Source organism: Piliocolobus tephrosceles, chromosome 13 (assembly GCF_002776525.5).
Source record: "Piliocolobus tephrosceles isolate RC106 chromosome 13, ASM277652v3, whole genome shotgun sequence".
Classification (NCBI taxonomy): domain Eukaryota; kingdom Metazoa; phylum Chordata; class Mammalia; order Primates; family Cercopithecidae; genus Piliocolobus; species Piliocolobus tephrosceles.
Genome location: NC_045446.1, coordinates 85,757,087 through 85,778,441, shown reverse-complemented (window position 1 = coordinate 85,778,441; position 21,355 = coordinate 85,757,087). Strand labels below are relative to the sequence as shown.

At 40.7% G+C, this 21,355-nt stretch overlaps 1 protein-coding gene across 1 annotated transcript in view; it reads left to right on the top strand.

Annotated features, from left to right (window-relative positions):
• Nucleotides 1–20,837: 20,837 nt before the first annotated feature.
• Nucleotides 20,838–21,355, top strand: part of MTMR2 (myotubularin related protein 2) — an 89,518-nt gene continuing 89,000 nt past the window's right edge. The window contains exon 1 of the mRNA XM_031933832.1: nt 20,838–21,170. Within this exon, the coding sequence (XP_031789692.1) occupies nt 21,091–21,170 (80 nt within the window). The 5' untranslated portion in view covers nt 20,838–21,090. The remainder of the gene's footprint in view (nt 21,171–21,355) is intronic.

Sequence of the window (21,355 nt, the reverse complement as noted above, 5' to 3'; positions counted from 1 at the left end):
ATCATTAGATTATAGTTTGTTTATAGTAATTGCATCGGTTCTAATGGCAACATTCTTAAATCCCCACTTTCCTCATTTTAGCACAGTCTGCTAAAGCCTGTTCCTTTGGAAAGCCTGTTTAACTATGTCATTCTGAGAATCATTTATGAAGGTGCTACCTGGAATCCACTACTTCATCCCTTTCATGATTTTATAGGCATCTAATTCCATCTAAAATGCTTTTCTGTTTAAAATAGCTAACAGAGTACAAAGGGCAGAAAAGAGAACACCAGACTTTTCATGCATGAAACTACTGTAATAGAAACCTTTGGCTGTTGCATATATAAATCTATAACTGACAGTAAACATAGACCAGATGCCTAAGTTTTGAGGAAATTATATTGGCAAAGAAGTCCCAAGTCTGTTCTATTATACAAAAGTCTATGATTATTTGACTGCAAAAGCAACCTGAAGGCCTATAAACTTGCATCGAGAAGATAGCTGCAAAAGATGTGATGAACTCCCTGCCTCCACATAAAATAAATTCTCTCCAATGCCTATCTCAAATGTGTCATGGAGCAAAATAGGCAAGGAGAACATGCTCCAAACAGGCTAGGGAGAATAATGAACAAAGGTATTCCTCCCAGAGAAAAGAAATATGGAATGCCAAATGAGCTAAACAAAACATTTATTGTTAAAACAGGGAGTTTTTATTATTCCTATCCAGCAGTAGCTTATAATTTCCAGAAATCACCAACTGTTTCCCATTCTTTCCTTTTTTGAATATGAGTTTTTATTGTACTTATCCTGTTCCTGATCCACCATCATGTAATAGGTATATGCGAGTGAGGAGGTGTATCTAATTTGTTTATAGTTGTTTAGAATGCCAGAGCACAAGAAGCCATATCTGGAAATGATGCAGAGAACTGCATATCTCCCAGAAATACTGGGCTTTGAGTTTAAAGAATTACTAAGGAGATTTATAGTTTTGCCCTTGAGAAGGAAGAAACATGTTCTGTGTATTATAAAGAGTGGGCACACAGATTTTTGGTTACCAAAAGGAAGGACAACTATTAGCTGTCTCCCAAAATCCATTTCCTGCTTCTTACACAGTAACAAAATTTTTAGTTAGGCAAATGGGCACTGAGATAGGTTGAAGTCTAAGATTACCCACAAGACTCGACACTGCTGTATATACCCTGTATATTCTCTCCCCTTGAGTGTGGCAGGACTTGTGAATGTGATGAGATTTTACTCCTGTGATTAGATTATGTTACATGGCAAAGGTGCAGAGATTTGGTAACAACTTGAATAAGTTTGGAAATAAATTCTTCCAATCAAGCCTCCAGATGAGAACACAGCCTGTCCGACACCTTGATTTCAGCCTGGTGAGATCCTGAGCAGAGGATCCAGTAAAATCTTACCAAGACTCCTGATTCATAGCAGTTATGAGATAATAAATGTGTGTCATGTTAGGCTGCTAAGGTTGTGATAATTTGTTATATAACTATAGAAAACAAATACAGAAACTGACCTAAACATTGTATTTACAAGTTTTTCTTGCAGTAGGTATGGCCTATGACAAAGTTTTGATCAATCGGAGAGGAACTGATAATAGGTGGGCAAAGTCTGGATCATTGTTACAGAGGGAAGAGATGGCCATACTTTTAATTTTCTTTTTTTTTTTTTTTTCTTTTTGAGATGGAGTCTCACTCTGTCACCCAGGCTGAAGTGCAGCGGCAAGATCTTGGCTCACTGCAAGCTTCCTCCTAGGTTCATGCCATTCTTCTGCCTCAGCCTCCTGAATAGCTGGGACTACAGGCACCTGCCACCATGCCTGGCTAATTTTTTGTATTTTTAATAGGGACAGGGTTTCACCATGTTAGCCAAGATGATTTCAATCTCCTGACCTCGTGATCCACCTGTCTTGGCCTCCCAAAGTGCTGGGATTACAGGTGTGAGCCACCATGCCTGTCCTGGCCATGCTTTTAATTATTTTGGATATATTTCTGGAAGTAAGATAGCTGGATCATATGGCAGGTTCTATTTTTACTTTTTTGTCTTAAAACAATAAAACAAAAGTTACCATCTTAACCATTTTAAAGTGTACAGTACAGTAGTGTTAACTGTGTACCTGTGAAAGCTGTCAGAATCAAAATGGAGTCACCCTGAAAAATAGAGCCGAGCAAGGCCATGAAAAGAAAGGTTCTCATGCTTGTATGCCTGATAACAAAATTATCACAAAAGACTAAAAAAACTGGCTGAGTGCAGTGGCTCACGCCTGTAATCCCAGCACTTTGGGAGGCCAAGGCAGGTGGATCACAAGGTCAGGCAATCGAGAGCATCTTGGCTAACGTGGTGAAACCCTGTCTATACTAAAAATACAAAAAATTAGCCAGGCATGGTGGCGGGTGCCTGCAGTCCCAGCTACTCAGGAAGCTGAGGCAGGAGAATGGCTCAAACTCAGGAGGTGGAGCTTGCTGTGAGCCCAGATGTCGCCACTGCACTCCAGCCTGGGCGACAGAGTGAGACACTGTCTCAAAAAAAAAAAAAAAAAAAAAAAAAAAAAAAAAAAAAAAAAAAAAAAAGACTGCAAAAACTACAAACTTGCACAAAGGCCATCCCAATCTTGCACAAAAAAATACTTCTGTGAAAACATCTGCCCAGCAGCTGCCTGTCCAGCCTCAGAATGATGTTATCGTTACTGATGTTTGTAGCCAAAGATATTATCTCAAAACAATTATGTAATCCTCCTCATCTTTACTTTTCTTTTTCTTTTTGTCTTTTTTTTTTTTTTTTTTTTTTTTGTCTTTTTTGAGACAGAGTCTCTCTGTGTCACCCAGGCTGGAGTGCAGTGGTGAAATCTTAGCTCATTACAGCCTCCGCCTCCCAAGTTCAAGCAATTCTTGTGTCTCGGCCTTCCCAGTAGCTGGTATTCTAGGCATGTGACACCATGCCCAGCTAAATTTTGCATTTTTAGTAGAGACAGGGTTTTGCCATGTTGGCCAGGCTAGTCTCAAACTCCTGGCCTCAAGTGATCCACCTGCCTCGGTCTCCCAAAGTGCTGAGATTACAAGTGTGAGTCATTGCACCAGGCCCCTCCTCATTTTTTCTTCAAAAAGTTTTGTCTTCCTTTACCTCCTTGAATATACATATAGTTTACTGTGGCATGTCTATTCTCATTGCACTGCCCTATTCCCAAATAAATATCATTTCCTTTTAGAATGTTTCTTTTTGTTTGTTATTTAGGCTCACACACCTTGTGCAACATCTCTAGAACTTTTTCATCTTGCAGAACTAAAACTCTATATCCATTGAATAACTCCCCTTTTCCCCTTCTCCTGGTAACCACCATTCTATTTTCTGTTTCCTTTTTTTTCTTTTTGAGATGGAGTCTCATTTTGTCACCCAAGTTGAAGTGCAGTGGTGTGATCTTGGCTCACTGCAACCTCCACCTCCCAGGTTCAAGTGATTCTCCTACCTCAGCCTCCCGATTAGCTGGGACTACAGGTGCACGCCACCACACCCAGCTAATGTTTTTTTTCTATTTTTAGTAGAGACAGGGTTTCACCATGTTGGCCAGGCTTGTCTTGAACTCCTGACCTTGTGATCTGCCTGTCTCAGCCACCCAAAGTGCTAGGACTACAGGCGTGAGCCACTGTGCCCGGCCTACATTGATTTTCATGTGTTTAATCAGCCTTGCTTTCAAGGAATAAACTCCCTTTGCTTTTGAAGTGTAATCCTTTGAATGTGTTGTTAAATGTGGTTTGCTGGTATTTTGTTAAGATTTTTGCAACCATGTTCATCAGAAAATGTAGTTCACCAGGTCTGTAGTTTTCATATGGTGTCTTTGTCTGGCTTTGGTTTCAGGATAACAATGCTGGCCTCACAGAACAAGCTTGGAGGTAATCCTCTCTTCAACTATTTTGGAAGCATTTCAGAATTAGCATTAATTTTTCTTGAAATGTTCGATAGCATTTACCAGTGAAGCCATCTGATTTTGTGCTTTTCTTTCTTGGGAGGTCTTTAACAAATTATTCAGTCTCTTTACTCATTATCTACATTTTCTATTTCTTCATGATTCACTCTTGGTAGGTGCCGAGTCCAACCCACACACCCTTGCTGAACGATGGATAAACAAATGCACTCAGACACAGATACTCAGTGAAAGAGCAGGTTAGGGGACCAGGCCACCCACAGACACTGAGGAGGGTGCTGTAAAGAGTCAGCAACTGCAGCCCTGACAAGCCAGCACTGCAGGCATTTATTTAGTATAGATTTAATGACAAAGGCCTTGAGTCAACACACTTGTGGGCAATTCACATGGTCACCCAGCCCCCCACCCCTACCCCTGGAAAGACTAGTCTTGTGCACAGATGATTAAAGGCCAGGTTCCGAGGCCTAAGTAAACTAACTTATCTAGATCAGTTTCTTTACATCCCCTTGTTATCTAACCTAAGCTTTCAGGCACTGGATAAGAGAATGTGCCTGCCTTCAGCTAAATCCTTTTCTCAAGCTTTTGTAAAACCTTCTGCCTTCCAAGAAGGTTTATATCTTTCTACAATTTTCCCCACCACCCTGACTGATCTCCTACATCTCCCACTTTTCTGTTTTTAGTATCAGGTTTTGTTCATTGAAGAGTACAAATGTGTGCAGCAACAGGTTTGTCAGGCATGGTGGTCGCTGCTCGTATTCCGGCTTTGCTTCCCAGAATTAGTAAATAACATAAGACAAACATGAGTATAATCAGCAACATTCTTTTCTGATCAAGGAGTGACACCCCCAGGAGTGGGGGTCTATCCAGGAGAAATGATCTCACACACCCTTCTATATGACTGTTTGTTGGGCGTGTAGATCTATGGCGTTTAGGGATCCTGGAATTTTGGTTTTAAGTTGCTTTACGTCTGCTGTTAAATTGTCATGAAAGGTTCCCCACAGGTGTTGTTTCACCTTATGCCAACTATGTATTGATTGATTCCATGGTAGAGAAGTGACACAGATATGTTTATGCTCTCAGTCGTAGTTTAACTGCTGTCAGAATGCCAGTGCATCGTGTCGCTCCCCCACATATTTCAAGGCAGCCTCAAGGGCTTTCAGACGTGCAAGAATCTTTTCATTTATACCTTGCTGTAAGAGAAGTTCATTAGACACATTTCTGGTCAAATTATCTATAAAAGTAGCTGGTTTGTACTGATTCAGTAATATATGCTACAACAACACTAGCAGTTGCTAGTGATTATGGCTGAGACTACAAAGGCTATAAGTGTTAACTATGAATCTTTTGTGTCTGACCTGGGACAGGGCACATTCTAAGGTGGCAAGGGCAGAGGAACCTTGCCAATTGTGTGTTAAATTGACTGGTAGGAATGCCTTGGATTGTCTCCTCAATACCATGACACTAGTAATATTTAAATTAGATATGTTATAATTAGAGATACAAGAGGCAAACCAAGCCTGTCCCTGCACTCGGGTCACAAACGTGGAGTTTTGGGGTGCAATAGAAATATTGGTTCCCATAAGGGAAACATATGATGACTAGTGCAAATCAAGCACTGATTAATGTGATTATGAAAAAAGGTCATAGTATAATTGTAACTGGAATTATGATATGTGCCATGCCAGGTGTTAAGGGGGGGTGCTAAGATATCCCAGGTGCCATAAAGTGTCTTGGGGTGGCAGGGACTCTACTTGGGGTCTGGGATATTCCAACTCCCTATCAGCCCAAATTATAGGGGAACAGGACGTGGCTACGAAACTGTCATTGATGCCACTATAGATACACAACATCAGTATGATTGCCCTGCAAATGGCTGTGGAGGCTCCAGTCTAAGATGTTATAATTGCCTAACTGGAGGCTATGGGCCTGTTTCCTGTGACAGACCTCCCAGCTAAAGTGGAATCTGTTACTTTCCTGGCTTTGTTCTTTAGCCAGAAGAATGTTTGGGAAAGTGGCATTGGTTGCATTGCCCAGTTTGAGGATACCTGTAACTAAGACTGTTAAGGCATTTCCTTTGCCATGATGTGGCCATAACTGTGTTTGGGCAGGTACACAGTAAGGATTAGAACTTTTATAACTTACACACAGTGGGAGGATAGTGGAGTGATATGTAGTGTCACCTGGCACCTTAGTCCAATGTGTGCCATTAATGAGGGACCCCACTGGAGTAAATCTATCCCTCCTAGCCAAGCAGTTATGTTATTAGAGGCTGGGAAGGAGATGTCTGCCCAGGTGACAGGGGGAAAAAAGGTGGATCTAAGATATGAGTCCAATAGAGTGTAGCAGGTCCAGGTTGCAGACAAAGCAAGAGCATAAAAAGGATTAATAGCCTACACAAGTTGCAGTGTACAACAGAGAGCATAGCAAGGAACAAATTGTCTGGAATGAATAGTGTCTGTGTCTGGAGCAGGATTTGCTCAGCCTTCTGAGTCATCTTCTTCAGCATCCCTCAGGTAATGTCTGAGGCTTATGTCGTCAGAGGAAGCCACATCATCTGCGGCCGTGGTTCCTGCAGGGTCATTTCCTTCATTTCTGGTACCGGGTTGGGTCCTACCCACACCATGGTATGGTTTGATGCATCGTGCTGGAATCTAAAGAGGACCTGAGGGGATGTGAAGACAAGCATATCCTCTCCCCTACGTTAACAATTCATTTGGACCACACCATACATTACTGTTTTCATCTTTCCATAAAACTGTGGGTTTTATGTCTTGAGAGGTTTTAGCAAAGTGCTTTTCTACAGCTGATTGAAATTTATTATCTAAATTTTAAAAATTAAGGGTAAATAAGGTTTGTGCCAATAGTGTTGCAGGGTCCTTACTCATATTCCCCCTTTATTGTTTTCTGAGAGTATTTTTGAGGGTGGAATGGGTACATTCTACTATGGCCTGTCCTTGGAGGTTATACGGAATGCCTGTGGCAAATGTTAGATTTCCACATGTGACAAAATTGTTGAAATTGTGAGCTGGCATAAGCCGGATCATTACCATTTGTAATTTTTGTGGGCCACCCTTAAATGCAAAAGTTAAAAGATGTTTAATGACATATTGGGTGGATTCTCCAGGACGAGTATGAGCACTAATTAAATGAAAATTGATATCAATGGATACATGTACATATCTAAGTTTCCCAAATTCAGAGATATGTGTAACATCTGTTTGCCATAACTGATTAGGTTTTGGTCCTCTAGGTTAACACCTGTAGAAGCAGGGGATGTGTCTGTGAGCTGACAATCTGGGCACTGTAGGATAATTTGTTTAGCTAGTCTCCGGGTAAGTTGAAATTGTTTAGATACATTTCTCCAGTTTTGGTGTAAAAATTGATGCTGTTGGGTAGCTTGGTCAAGCAGATGTCATAACCTGTAGGTCTGCTTGATCCTTGCCATAAGCCAGTGGGCCAGCAGTGAGCTGTGGGCCTGAATGTGCATAATAAAAATAGGATGTATATGTTGATCTGGCAATTGCTGAAGTCAGAGAAAAAGTGCACACAGGGTGGGCTCCAGAGTGGACTTAATGAGGGCTGTCTCAAGGTTCTGCAATAAAAAGAGTAAGCAGAGTCACTAACAATATTGATAGACTGAGCAGAAAAAGTTTCCAAGGCCAATATTAAGGCTCCAACCTCAGCTCTTTGAGTGCTAGTAAATCCAGAATGAGTGAGAGAATTACGTGGTCTCCACCAGACAGCCACTTTTCCAAGTTTACCAGAGCCATCAGTAAACAATGTCAAAGTGTTACGTATGGAGGATTGAACTATTTTAGTAGGCAAAACCACAGAAGTACAAGATAAGAACTAAAGTACTTTATCAGCAGGAAGGGTATGCTCTATATGGCCTGTATAATCAGAGAGTGCTATTTGCAGGTCCACAGATGAGGGCAATACTGCTTCGAATTCCTTTTTACTTAAAGGAATTCGAATGATATCAAGGTCATAACCTAGTAATAGATTGCATCATCTGCAGCCTGAATAGATGACTTTATTAAGTAGCTGAATATAGGGAGAGAGTGTTTTAGTCTTGGTATGTGAGCAAAAAACCCATTCTAGAAAGCGTAGCTCTGGAGCCGTCTGTCCTATTAACGCTGTAGGGGAGTGTTTGGTAGGAAAAACAAACAATTGAACTTAATACCGTGGATTTATGAGATCTAGTTGCCTTTGAGAAATGCTGTGTGTATGCAGCACAATTTCCCTTTGTGCTGCAGGAGTTAAATACCTAGGAGAGTCTAGGGTAGCATTGCCTTTTAAGAAGAAAACAGATTCTGTAACTTATCAGTAGATATCCCTAAGGTGGGGCAAAGCCAGTTAATATCGTCTAGTAATTTCTGATAATCATGTAAGGTGTGTAAGTTGCTAGTATTTAATTTAACCTTTTGAGGTCTTACTGACCAGGAAGTTAGTATGTACCCAAGATATTTCCAAGGAGAGGACATTTGTACTTTTTCAGATGCTATGATTAAACCTCTTAACTGTATATTCTTTACAAGAAAGGCATGTAACTTTAAAAGTTCTGGCTCTGTTGGGGCTACTAGTAAAATATCATCCATAAAATGAATAATCTTGCAATTAGAAAATTCTTTTCTACTGGGGAGCGAAGCCTGATTTATATGATACTGACACATTGTAGGACTGTTCAGCATTCCTTGAGGAAGCAGTTTCCAGTGAAATTGGCAAGCTGGCCTTTCATTATTGATAGCTGGTATCGTAAACGCAATTTTTTCTCTGTCCTGTTTTGCAAGGGGAATAGTATAAAAACAGTCTTTTTTTTTTTTTTTTGAGATGGAGTCTCGCTCTGTCACCCAGGCTGGAGTGCAGTGGCTGGATCTCAGCTCACTGCAAGCTCCGCCTCCCAGGTTTGCACCATTCTCCTGCCTCAGCCTCCCGAGTAACTGGGACTACAGGCGTCCACCACCTCGCCCGGCTAGTTTTTTTTTTGTATTTTTTTTAGTAGAGACAGGGTTTCACCATGTTAGCCAGGATGGTCTTGATCTCCTGACCTCGTGATCCACCCGTCTCGGCCTCCCAAAGTGCTGGGATTACAGGCTTGAGCCACCGCGCCCGGCCAAAAACAGTCTTTTAAGTCAATAATGATTATAGGCCAATCTCAAGGAATCGCTGTGGCGGAGGGGAGCCCCTGATGAAGGGGCCCCATAGGTTGCAAATTAGCATTGATAGCACATAAGTCATGCAATAGTCTCCATTTACTAGACTTTTTGGGAATAACGAAAATGGATGAATTCCAAGGGCTGTTTGATGGTTTTATGTGGCCGGCTTTTAATTACTCCTCAACTAATTCATGGGGTTATTGTAATTTCTCTCCCTTTAAAGGCCAGTGTTCTACCCAAAGTGGATCTTGAGAGAGCTATGTCAGGGGTAGGGGAGGGATAATAACAGTGGCCATTATTAGAAAGGGGTCTGCAGAGTGACCCACTCCCCACCTTTGGGCTAATAGGTCCTGTCCCCAAAGATTAACAGGGATGGGCATGATTAGAGGTTATATAACTGCCTCGGAATCACAACAGGTTAGGGGGTGTGTGCCTTGCTTGGCTGTGCACACTTGCCCGATGCTGACAAGTTTTTGTTTCTGAGTGACCCAAGGCCAAGTTTCTGGCCAGTTTTGATAACTAATGATCGGAATATCTGCCTCTGGGTCCAATAAGTCAGTGACATTCTTATTTCCAATTTTTAAGGTGATCATGGGTCTCTGATCAGTGATTAATTGATTCCAATATACTCCTGTGGCTCCTATGCTTCCAAAACTTCTCTTTCCCCTTTCCTTTCCATGAGCACTGGGGACCCAATATGGTAAACACAGTAACTGAGTGATCTTTGATCCGGGGGAAGAATATACAGACCTTTATATTACATCATAACTAATATCTCACCTTGATAATCACCATCAGTTACGCTGGTAGGCACATTAATTCCTTTACTGGATAGGCTTGATCTCCCTAGTACTAATCCCACTGTTCCCGGAGGCAGTGGTCCCCAGATCCCAGTTGCAACCCTTTTAGGGTCTTCTCCTTTTTTTAGCACTAATTCTTTGGGTCAGAGTAAGTCCAGTCCTGCACTCCCAATGGTGGCTGCTCTGAGAGAGAGGACTGTGGGCCTTCCATCTGAGTGAGGAAAGCTGCTAGCATTGCCCCAGTTTGAAGTGGGGCCTGGGGTCAGCCCCTCATGAAGTTTCCTACCTGGTTACTTGTGGGGTTGCCATTTTTATCAAATTTCGACCTGAATTAATTTGCCCAATATTTTCCCTTTTTACATCAGGGGCATATAGAAGGGGGTTCTTTTCCTGAGTTACCTTGGTCTCTATTATTGGGGCATTACTTCTTCATATGACCTGGTTCTCTGCATAGAAAACAATTTGGGTCTCTCTCCCTTTTCTCTTTAGGAGACCTTAATGCTATAGCTAATATTTTGGCTTTGTGTGTTTCAGTCCTCACCATTGACATGCTCATATAAGTTCCCCGACTGTGGCTGCCTTTCCTCTGATTGCCTGCAATGCTTGTTGGCAATCCACATTAGCGTTTTCATATACCAATTGCAACAATAAGATATCAGCGGCCTGGGCGTGACTAAATTGTCTCTTAATTCCCTGGGTTAACTGATTGATAAACTCAACAAATGGCTCCCGAGGCCCTTGGTGAACATTTATAAAAGATTCCTCTTGAACTCCACTTTCAGGAATTCAGTCCCAAGCCCTGAGCGTGCACAAAGACACTTGTGGATAGGCCTGAGGATCAAAATTTGTTGTTGTTGTACACTGGCATGGAGACCCCTCCCCTGGAGCATAGCAGGTATTATGTCTTGCCTGGCCACCTTATTCTGGTTGGCTTGTTTGCACAACTGCTCATATTCTGCCTTCCAGAGGAGGTAATGGCTGGGCTCCAAAGTTGTTTTAGCTAGCACTGACTAGTCACATGGGCTCATACAGAAGTTGTCTGCCAAGGCTTCAATTATTCCCTTTCATAAATGGGTAGAGGCTCCTTTTTCTTTAATGCTTTTTCTTAGTTATCTATAAGCATTAAAAGAAATGGGTTCATGCACTTAATTGCCCTGTCAATCTTGCATTACCAGGCAGGCTAAGAGCTCCCCTTCTAATGCTGCTTGCCTAAGACAGGGTCCCATAGCTGTAGCATATCCCTTGTCTTTTTTCCAATTTATTGGAGGAGGGGGCTCAGGCGAAACCTCTGTTTCATCTTTGTTATTTTGGCCCAGTCATAGCGGCGCTGAGGGATAAGGAAGAGGTAAGGTAGGTGATGGTTCCTCTTCCCTTCCCTTCTGAGGTTCTTCTGTGTATAACGGGGCCAGAACTTTCCTATCTAAGGCGCATAATATTAGAGATGTTACTGGGACCTGTTGCCCTTGCATATGATGTTGTTTAAGATTTCTTTCCACTTGTTCCCAGAGCTCTACGTCTAGCATACCTTCTGGGAACCATGGGTTATGGAAAACAACCGTTTGCATTAGGTCCCTTAATTGAGCCTGTGAAACCGAGGCTCTGCTAGCTTTAAGCAGCTGTTTCAATACTTTTATATACTGCTTCTATTGTGCTGATAACTGTTGTCCCATGATGAAACCCGAGCCTGAATAATTCCCTCGAACTTGGAAATCCCAAGCAGGCACCAATGACTTACTGACTGTGCAGTGTTTTCACCTTCATTTTTGAGGGTTCTGTTGCAATTTGTTGCAGCGTTCCTCATACAGAGAACTACCTGCCGGTCTGACTCACAGACCCTGGCTGAGCGACGGATGAACAAATGCACTGAGACACAGGTATCCAGTGAAAAAGTGGGCTGGGGACCAGGCTGCCCACAGACACCGAGAAGGGTGCTGTAAAGAGTCAGCAGCTGTGGCCCTGACAAGCTGGCTCTGCAGGCATTTATTCAGTATATATTTAATGACAAAGGCCTTGGGTCAACACACTTGTGGACAATTCACATGGTTGCCCTCCATCCCCCCCGCCCAAGAGTAGTCCTGCATGTGGATGATTAAAGACCAGGTTCTGAGGCCTAAGTAAACTAACTTATCTAGATCAGTTTCTTTACATCCCCTTGTTATCTAACCTAAGCTTTCAGGCACTGGATAAGAGAATCTGGCTGTCTTCAGCCAAATCCTTTTCCGAAGGTTTTGTGAAACCCTCCAGCTTTCCAAGAAGGTTTGCATCTTTCTACAATTTTTCCCACTACCCTGACTGATCTCCTACAGGTAAGTTGGTGTTTCTAGGAACTTATTAATTTCTTCTAGGTTACCCAATTTTTTGGGGGGTTGGCTCACAAGTGTTCATGGTATTCTCTTATTATCCTTATTTCTTTGGTGTCACTTGTGATGTCTCTTCTTTCATCTCTGATTTTGGTTTTTGAGTCTTCTATTTTCTTAATTAATCCGTGTGCTATTGGTTTCTGGTTTTATTCTATTGTTATTGGAAAAGATACCATGTATGATTTCTATATTCTTTATTTTTTTTAAGACTTGTACTGTGATCTAACATATGGTCTATCTTGGAGAACCTTCCACATGTACTTAAGAAGAACATATTCTGCTGTCATTTAATGGAGGGTTCTATGTCTGTCTGTCAGGTCCAGTTGGTCTATACTGTTGTTCAAGTCCTCTATTTCCTTATTGACCTTCTCTCTTGTTCTATCCATTATTGAAAGTGAATTATTCAAGTGCCCTACTATTATTGTGTTTCTGTCTATTTCTCCCTTCGATTCTGTCCAAGTCTGCTTCAAATATTTAGAATCTCTGAGGTTTAGTACATAAATCTTTATGATTGTTATATTTCTTGCTGAATTGACAATCTTATTATTATGCAACATGCTTCTTCATCTCTTGTAACAGTTTTTGATATAAAGTCTATTTCACCTGGTACTAGTATAGGCACCCTGTTCTCTTTTGGTTACCACTTACATTAAATATCTTTTTGCATCCTTTCACTTTCAGACTGTGAGTGTAGACTTAAAGCGAGTCTCTTCTAGACAATATATACTTGTATCTTGTTCTTTTAATCAATTCACCCAATCAATCTATGTCTTTGATTGGGGAGTTTATTTACATTTAAAATAATTACTGATAGGGAATGACTTACCATTGCTAGTTTGTTGTTTTCTGGGTTTTGTAGCCCTTTTTTTCCCCTCTTTTCCTTTTTTATTGCCTACCTTTATGTTTCATTGATATTTTTGTGGTTATATGCTTTGACGTCTTCATTTCCTTTTGTGTATTTTTTTTTTTTTTTTTTTTGAGACAGAGTCTCGCTCTGTTTCCCAGGCTGGAGTGCAGTGGTGTGATCTCGGTTCACTGCAAGCTCTGCTTCCTGGGTTCACGCCATTCTCCTGCCTCAGTCTCCTGAGTAGCTGGGACCACAGGCACCTGCTGCCACACCCAGCTAATTTTTTGTATTTTTAGTAGAGATGGGGTTTCACTGTGTTAGCCAGGGTGGTCTCGATCTCCTGACCTTGTGATTTGACCACCTCAGCCTCCCAAAGTGCTGGGTTTACAGGTGTGAGTCACCACGCCCAGCCTTGTGTATGTTTTATAGATATTTTCTTTGTGAATACCATTGCAATTATATATAACATATTTAAATGATAGCATTCTATTTTAAATGATAATAATCTCAATCATATACAAAAATGCTACTTCTTTATATGTCCACCCCACCCCCACTTTGTTACTGATATCACAAGTTACATCTTTATATATTGTAAACCCATTAAAATAGATTTATAGTTCTTAAAATATCTTTGCTATTTAAATTCTATGCATCAAAAATACAATAGGACAGGTTACTATATTTGTCCATATACGTACCTTTATGGAGAATCTTATGTTTTCATACAGCTTTGTGTTGCTGTCTACAATCTTTTCATTTCAACTGGAAGGACTCTTGTTAGCACTTCTTGTAGAGAAGGTCTAGAGGTAATGAACTCTCTCAGTGTTTGTTTATCTGAGAAAGTCTAAATTTCTCCTAAATCTTTGAAGAACAGTGTGGCCAAATACAGTATTTCTGTTTGACAATATTTTTCCTCAACACTTTGAACATATCATCTTATACTCTTATGACTTGTGAAGTTTCTACTGGAAAATCTGATAATCTTATAGAAGCTCCTTTATGTGACAAATTGCTTTTCCTGCCTGTTTTCAAGATTCTCTCTTTGTCTTTGATTTTAGGAAGTTTGGGTATACCGTGTCTTGGGGTGATTCTCATTTAATTTATCCTAGTGGAAGCTCTTTTAGTTACTTGAATCTTAATGTTCATTGTTTCTTTTAATGTGGGAATTTTTCAGCCAATATTTCTTCAAATAATCTCCCTGCCTCTTTCTCTCTCTCTTCTCCTTCTATAATTTCTATAATGCATATATTGGTTCACTTGATAGTGTCCCATAATTCCCTTAGGCTCTTGATATCGTTTGGATATGTGTCCCCTCTAAATCTCATGGTGAAATTTAATTCACAGTGTCAGAGGTGGGCCTGGTGGGATGTTTTTTGGTCATGGGGGCAGATCCCTCATGACTTGGTGCTGCCCTTGTGACAGTGAATAAGTTCTCATGAAATTTGATTGTTTGAAAGTGTAGGCACCTCCCCACTACTCTCTCTCTCTCTTGCTCCCATTTTTGTCATATGAGACACTTGCTCCCCCTTCACTTTCTGCCACAAGTGAAAGCTCCCTAAGATCTCCCTAGAAGTGAAGCAGATGTGGACAACATGATTCCTGTACAGCCTGCAGAACTGTGAGCCAATTAAACCTTTTTTTCTTTATAAATTACCCAGTCTCAGATATTTCTTTATAGCAATGCAGTAACAGCCTAATACAGCTTTCTTTACTTTTCTTCCTTTTTTTCTTTTAGTTTTTCTGACTCAATGGTTTCACATGACTTGTCTTTGAGTTCACTAATTTTTTCTTCTGCCTGATCAAGCTTGCTGTTGAATTCCTTTAATGAATTTTTCAGTTCATTTGTGTTTTTCAGTTCCAGAAATTTTCTCCTTTTTAAAAATAGCTTCTCTCTCTTTGTTGATATTCACATTTTGTTAATGCATTCTTTTGTGATTCATTTACTGGTATTCTCTTTAAGCTCATTGGACATCTTTATTTTTAACATTTTATTTATTTATTTTTTTCGAGATGGAGTTTTGTTCTTGTTGCCCAGACTGAAGTGCAATGGCGCAATCTTGGCTCACTACAACCTCTGCCTCTCTGGTTCAAGCAGTTCTCCTGCCTCAGCCTCCCAAGTAGCTGGGATTACAGGCATGTGCCACTACACCTGGCTAATTTTTTGTATTTAGTAGAGATGGGGTTTTACCATGTTGGTCAGGCTGGTCTCGAACTCCTGACCTCAGGTGATCTGCCCATCTCAGCTTCCTTGGGTGCTCAGATTACCGGCATGAGCCAATGTGCCTGGACTCATTGAGCATCTTTGTAACAGTTATTTTAAATTCTTTTTTGGGCAGCTCATAAATCTGAATTTCTTTAGGGCTTGTTTCTGAAGTTGTATTTATTTCTTTGGTTGGGCCATGTTTTACCCTTACTTTGTATGACCTGTATCTTTTTTTATAGGATTTGAAAAAAGCAACCACCTCTCCCAGTCTTTGTGTACTACTTTCGTGGAAGAGAAGACGTTTACTACTCAGCTGTGCTGGAAGTTCTCTGACCTCCAAGATCTTTTCTGATCTTCTGCTCCTTTTGGTGTCTGCCTGTAGAAATGGAGCTATAATATGCTGCTCTCCTCTATTATAGGCTCCAAGCTCTGGTATCAATACCATCAGTGCTTAGAGTCTGGCAAGACCAAAACCAGTCCCTTAGGCAGCCCCAGAAAAGCCAAAACATTTTATTAAAAGTCCCCTTTTTTGCTTTCATCCACAGGAAGAAGTCCTAATAAGAAGTAGTGTTCACCCCACCCATTCCTTCATGATATGCCATCTAGGGAAAGGATGATAAACAGGTATGCTAAATGCCGTTAAGTTTTTCTACCTCTTTCTCTAGAATCCCCTCTTGGTTTAACATGCTTTAACTTCTCACACAGATTTTCTTGTACTTATTTTTTTTTTTTCTCTTAGACAGGGTCTCATTCTGTCACCCAAGACGGAGTGCAGTGGCTTAATCATGGCTCACTGCAGTGCTGACCTCCTGGGCTCAAGCGATCCTGCTTTCACAGCTTCCCAAGTAGCTGGGACTACAGGCACAGGCCACCACACCCAGCTAATTTTTTGTATATTTTGTAGAGATGGGGTTTCACCATGTTGCCCAGGCTGGACTCAAACTCTTGGGCTTAAGTCATCCACCCATCTTAGCCTCCCAAATTCTGGGACTACAGGGGTGAGCCATTGTGCCCAGCTTGTACGTTATTTTTAAGTCAACATCTGTGTGGGAAAAGAAGAGCCTGCATCTTCCTAGTCTGGCCTCTTGTTGACATCACCCTATTTTAAGTAATATTCCATTTAGGATTTCACTTGTGTTTATAGATGTTAACAAAGGAAAGGCCTATGGGAAATAGACTTCATAAAATGGATTCAGCAGCTTTCTTTTTCTGTTCCTTAATTTCTTCAAAATGTGTTAGACTTGATCCATAAAAAAATTTGAGGGAGAGGTTTTTGACTATTGTTTTAACTTCTATTTTTTTCTATTTCTTACTTAGCAAATTTTGGCATGTTTCTGTTTCAAAATATTTATTTATTTAAGATTATAAGCATTTGATATAAAGATGTCCATAAAATTATTCTATGATGTTCAATCTTTTAATTATATCTTCTTGGTCATTCAATGTGTTTATCATTTCCATTTTATCTTGTCTTTTCATTTTGATACATAATATTTGTACATATCTATGGGGCACATGTGGTATTTTGTTGCATGCATAGAATATGTAATGACCAAGTCAGAGTATTTAGGGAATCCATCACCTTGAGTATTTATTGTTTCTATGTGTTGAGAACATTTCAAGTCCTCTGCTATAGCTATTTTGAAATATACTGTACATTCTTGTTAACTATAGACATCATATTCATATTCTGTTATTGAATGTTAGAACTCTTTTTTTTTTTTTTTTTTTTCTCAGATGAAGTCTCCTTCTATCATCCAGGCTGGAGTGCAGTGGTGCAATCTTGGCTCACTGCAACTGCCTTCCGTGTTCAAGCGATTCTCCTGCCTCAGCCTCCCGAGTAGCTGGAATTACAGGTGCCTGCCACCACATCTGACTAATCTTTGTATTTTTAGTGGAGATGGGGTTTCACCATTTTCGCCAGGCTGGTCTTGAACTCCTGACCTCAAATGATCCACCCACCTTGTCCTCCCAAAGTGCTGAAAATTACATGACCCACTGCGCCCAGTCTATAACTTATTTCTTCTATCTAACTGTATGCTTGTACTCAATTACTTGTACTCTGTCGTCCAGGCTGGAGTGCAGTGGCACAATCTTGGCTCACTGCAACCTCTGCCTCCTGGGTGCAAGCAATTCTCCTGCCTCAGCCTCCCGAGTAGCTGGGATTACAGTCACACGCCACCACACCCACCTAATTTTTGTATTTTTTAGTAGAGACGGAGTTTCACCATTTTGGCCAGGCTGGTCTCGAACTCCTGACCTCAAGTGATCTGCCCACCTCAGCCTCCCAAAGTGCTAGGATTACAGGCATGAGCCACACGCTTAGCCTGCCTATTTTTTAATGGGATTTTTTTTAACTGTTCACATATTTTAGTTCATTATATATTCTAAATATTACTCCCTTGTCAGATGGTTTGCAAATATTCTCTGCCATTCAACAAGTTGTCTCTTTATTTTGTAGATTGTTTCCTTTACTGTGCAGAAGCTTTTTACTCTAACATAGTCCCATTTGTCTATTTGTGTTTTTGTTACTTGTGCTTTTGAGGTTTTAACTGTAAAATCATTGCCTAAAGTCCTGAAATAGTTCCCTTATATTTTATTGTAGTTATTTTACAGTTTTGGGTGTTACATTTTAGTCTTTAATCCATCTTAAGTTGATTTGTGTATGTGGTAAGATGCGGGGGTCCAGTTTTATTCTTCTGAATATGGATATCCAATATATCTAGCACTATTTATTGAAGAGATTGCCCTTTCCCCAGTGTATTTTCTTGATGTCTGTTAAATCAGTTGGCTGTAAATGCATGTATTTATTTCTGGATTCTCTCTTATGTTCCTTTGCTATGTCTGTTTGTTTTTATACCAATACGCTGCTGTTGCTATAGCTTTTTATTTATTTATATTTTGAAGTCAGATAGTCTGATGCCTCCAGCTTTGTTCTTTTTCCTCGGGATTGCTTTGGCTTTTCAGGCTCTTTTTTAGTTTCATGTGAATTTTAGAATTTTTCTTCTTATTTTGTGAAAATGACACTGATATTTTGACAGACATTGAATTTGTAGATTGCTTTGGGTAGTATGGTCATTTTAACAACGTTAATTGTTCTGTTCCATGAGCATGAAATGTCTTTCCATTTGTTTGCATCTTCTTCAATTTCCTTCATCAGAGTTTTATAGTTTTTCTTGAAGAGGTCTTTCATTTCCTTGGTTAAACTTATTCCTGTTTTTCTTTTCTTTTTTTTCCCCAGTTTTTGTAAATGGCATTGCCTTCTTGATTTCTTTTTTGGCCATTATTGATGCATAGAAATGCAAACTAATTTTGGATGTTGATTTTGTATTCTGCAACTTTATTAATTTATGAGATCTCAATTTTTTTTGGTGTAGTACCCATACATGAACTGTTGTCAGTCTGATGAGATAAACGCAATATTGAGAATAAGTGTTTAGGAACTTTTATGAAACTTTCAAGGAGTAACATCTGCTAAATCTAATAAACAATTTGGCCTTGTATTTTGTATACTTTTTCTTCAATTTTCCTAGTGCAGTCATCCCTTAGTATCTGCAGGTTATTGGTTTCAGGGCTCTCAAGGATAGTAAAATCTAAGGATGCTCAAGTCCCTTATATAAAATGGCATTAGTATCTACATATAACCTATGCATATTCTCCTGTATACTTTAAATCAACTCTAGATTACTTATAATATCTAATACAATGTAAATGTTATATAAATAGTTGTTACATTGTATTGTTTTCTATTTGTTTTTTACAATTTAAAAAAAATTTTCAATCTGTGGTTGGTTGAATCTGAGGACATGGAACCCATGGGTAAAGAGGGCCAACTGTGATTAATTTTTCTTATATTTTAAAAAAAGTATTGGTTGGTGATGGTTTGAAAATTAAAAACAAAACAGTTTCTTCTTGCAGATAGTCTGAGAAAAAACAGCCCAGATTATACACTGAAAAATTACTAACTTTTGGTGAGGTCCCGAGTTAACCGTTTATTTTTTCATTTTTCTTTTCACTTAGAGTTCATCAATTAATTAGAGCTCACTAATTAATTTTCAGCTGATATTCTTTGCTTGTGTTTTCACTCTGAGAAGTTACCGTTTTACCAGTCAGGTTAGAAGTAATGCAGTAAGTTCAGTGGAAAAACAAGTAATAATAGATCTAATTAGTGAGACTGTACTGTGCAACCGACTCTGTATAGAGAAAAACAACCGATTACGTAGATATTTTTATTCCCATTTTAGAGATGAGAAACAACTTAACCACAGCACAGAGCAAGCGTAGTGACAGAACCGGGATTCCGACGCAGGTTTGTCTGGTTCCAAAGTCTCTACAACTTTACTGTTCTTTATTAATCACTAGATAGAACCATACAAATATTGTTATATCAGGTAGAAGGTTTCGAGGGTTCTATTAACACAGTGCTAGGAATGAACTGGGTGGAAGAAAGTATATGGGTCTCCCATTCAAGGGTTCATCAGTCTTCACCATACTTAGGAAGTTTAAGTCAAAGTAGCTGACAGTGAGTTAGCATTTTGGAAGACAGGTAGAGATGGTGAAGAAATAAGGAAATTCTTCTGTGAGTCATTATAGATATTTAAGCTTGTTAAAAAACGTTTTTGACTACCTACTCCTTTTGCCTACAGAGTACAGTTAAAGTCTCTTAAAAATTATGGAAATAAAAACAATCGGTCGCTGTCTGTCCTTGCCAAACTGAAAAAAGGAACGGAACGGCTAAGCCTTTTGTGCTAAACACATACTCATCAGTAACTACTTTAGCTCCACAGAACACAACTAAGCTAGGTTGTTCTTCTGGTGAATGTACTTGCAAGTTAATACTGCACTTCAAGTATAAAGTTTTTTTTAAAGACATCAGTTGTACATTATAAATTAAATCCAGTTTAAATCAATATGATTCTATTTATCCTAGCAAGGAAGTTTTTTCTTTTTAAGGATCGTCTGATTTTTTTTTTTTTTTTTTACAGGAATAATCTTTGCATAATTTTACACCCCATACATGAGATGATTGGGATTCAATCTCAATCAGAAAAATCCCTTTATGGTGACCTTCTTACGTCCTCTGTAACAGAAAAATCCTAGCAGAAGCATTTCCTCTTTACCCAGTTCCTGTTCTCTTATCACAGTTCTATTCCTCCACACTCCCTTCCTGCTAGGAACGGGAATTTGAAAGGGCAGGGAAACACTGGTAAAAGTTTGTCTTCTACTCGGGTAATCCAATACCACCGCATCCAGTAGTATATAATTCTTTTTGCATGTATATCAGTTTCCTCCCCAATCCCTCTTCCGTACCTCTTTCTCACTTTTCTCTCATTATCCTGTCCTCTTGTTTTCCTTGACCTCCACATTTCTGTCTCAATCATCCTCCTGGCCTCAGGTCCTTATCTCTTTCCTGAGACCCTCCTGCTTAGTGTTCCCTCATTCCTCTTACACCTAAGATTTCTTCTCCTTCTCTAAGGGTCTAGTCCTTCATCCCTCCCGCTTCACCAGACCCTCTCACCCTGGGAGCCGCTACCTCCCTTTCCCCAAGACCCGAGGTCGCGCGGCCGGACACAGCGAGCACGGCGCGTCGGTGGCGGCATCTGAGCGGGCGCAGTGGGGTCTTCCCGCGGCCCAGCAGCCCACGGGCGCGGTGCACTCTGGGGGAACATGGCCGCTTCCGGTCTCCCTCCCGGGTCGGCGCTGGCCTGACTGCGGCCCCTGCCCGCAGCACTCCGCCCTCCGCTTCTCCCGCCCTGTGGCCGCGAAGACCGCTTCAGCCTTTCCCTCTGCTGCCCCTGCCGCGCCATGGAGAAGAGCTCGAGCTGCGAGAGTCTTGGCTCCCAGCCGGCGGCGGCTCGGCCGCCCAGCGTGGACTCCTTGTCCAGGTAACCAGGACGCCCAGGGCCCCGCCCAGCGTCCGAAGGGGATGGAGAGGGGCCGGGGACCCGCTGGATTGTTGCCCCGATTCGCGGATTCTGGTTTCTGAAGGCTGCACCGGAATTCCTTCCCCGGGACTTGGGAACCACTTCTGCCTCTCTCTCTGGGGCGTGGAGGCTGAGGAAAAGGAGGT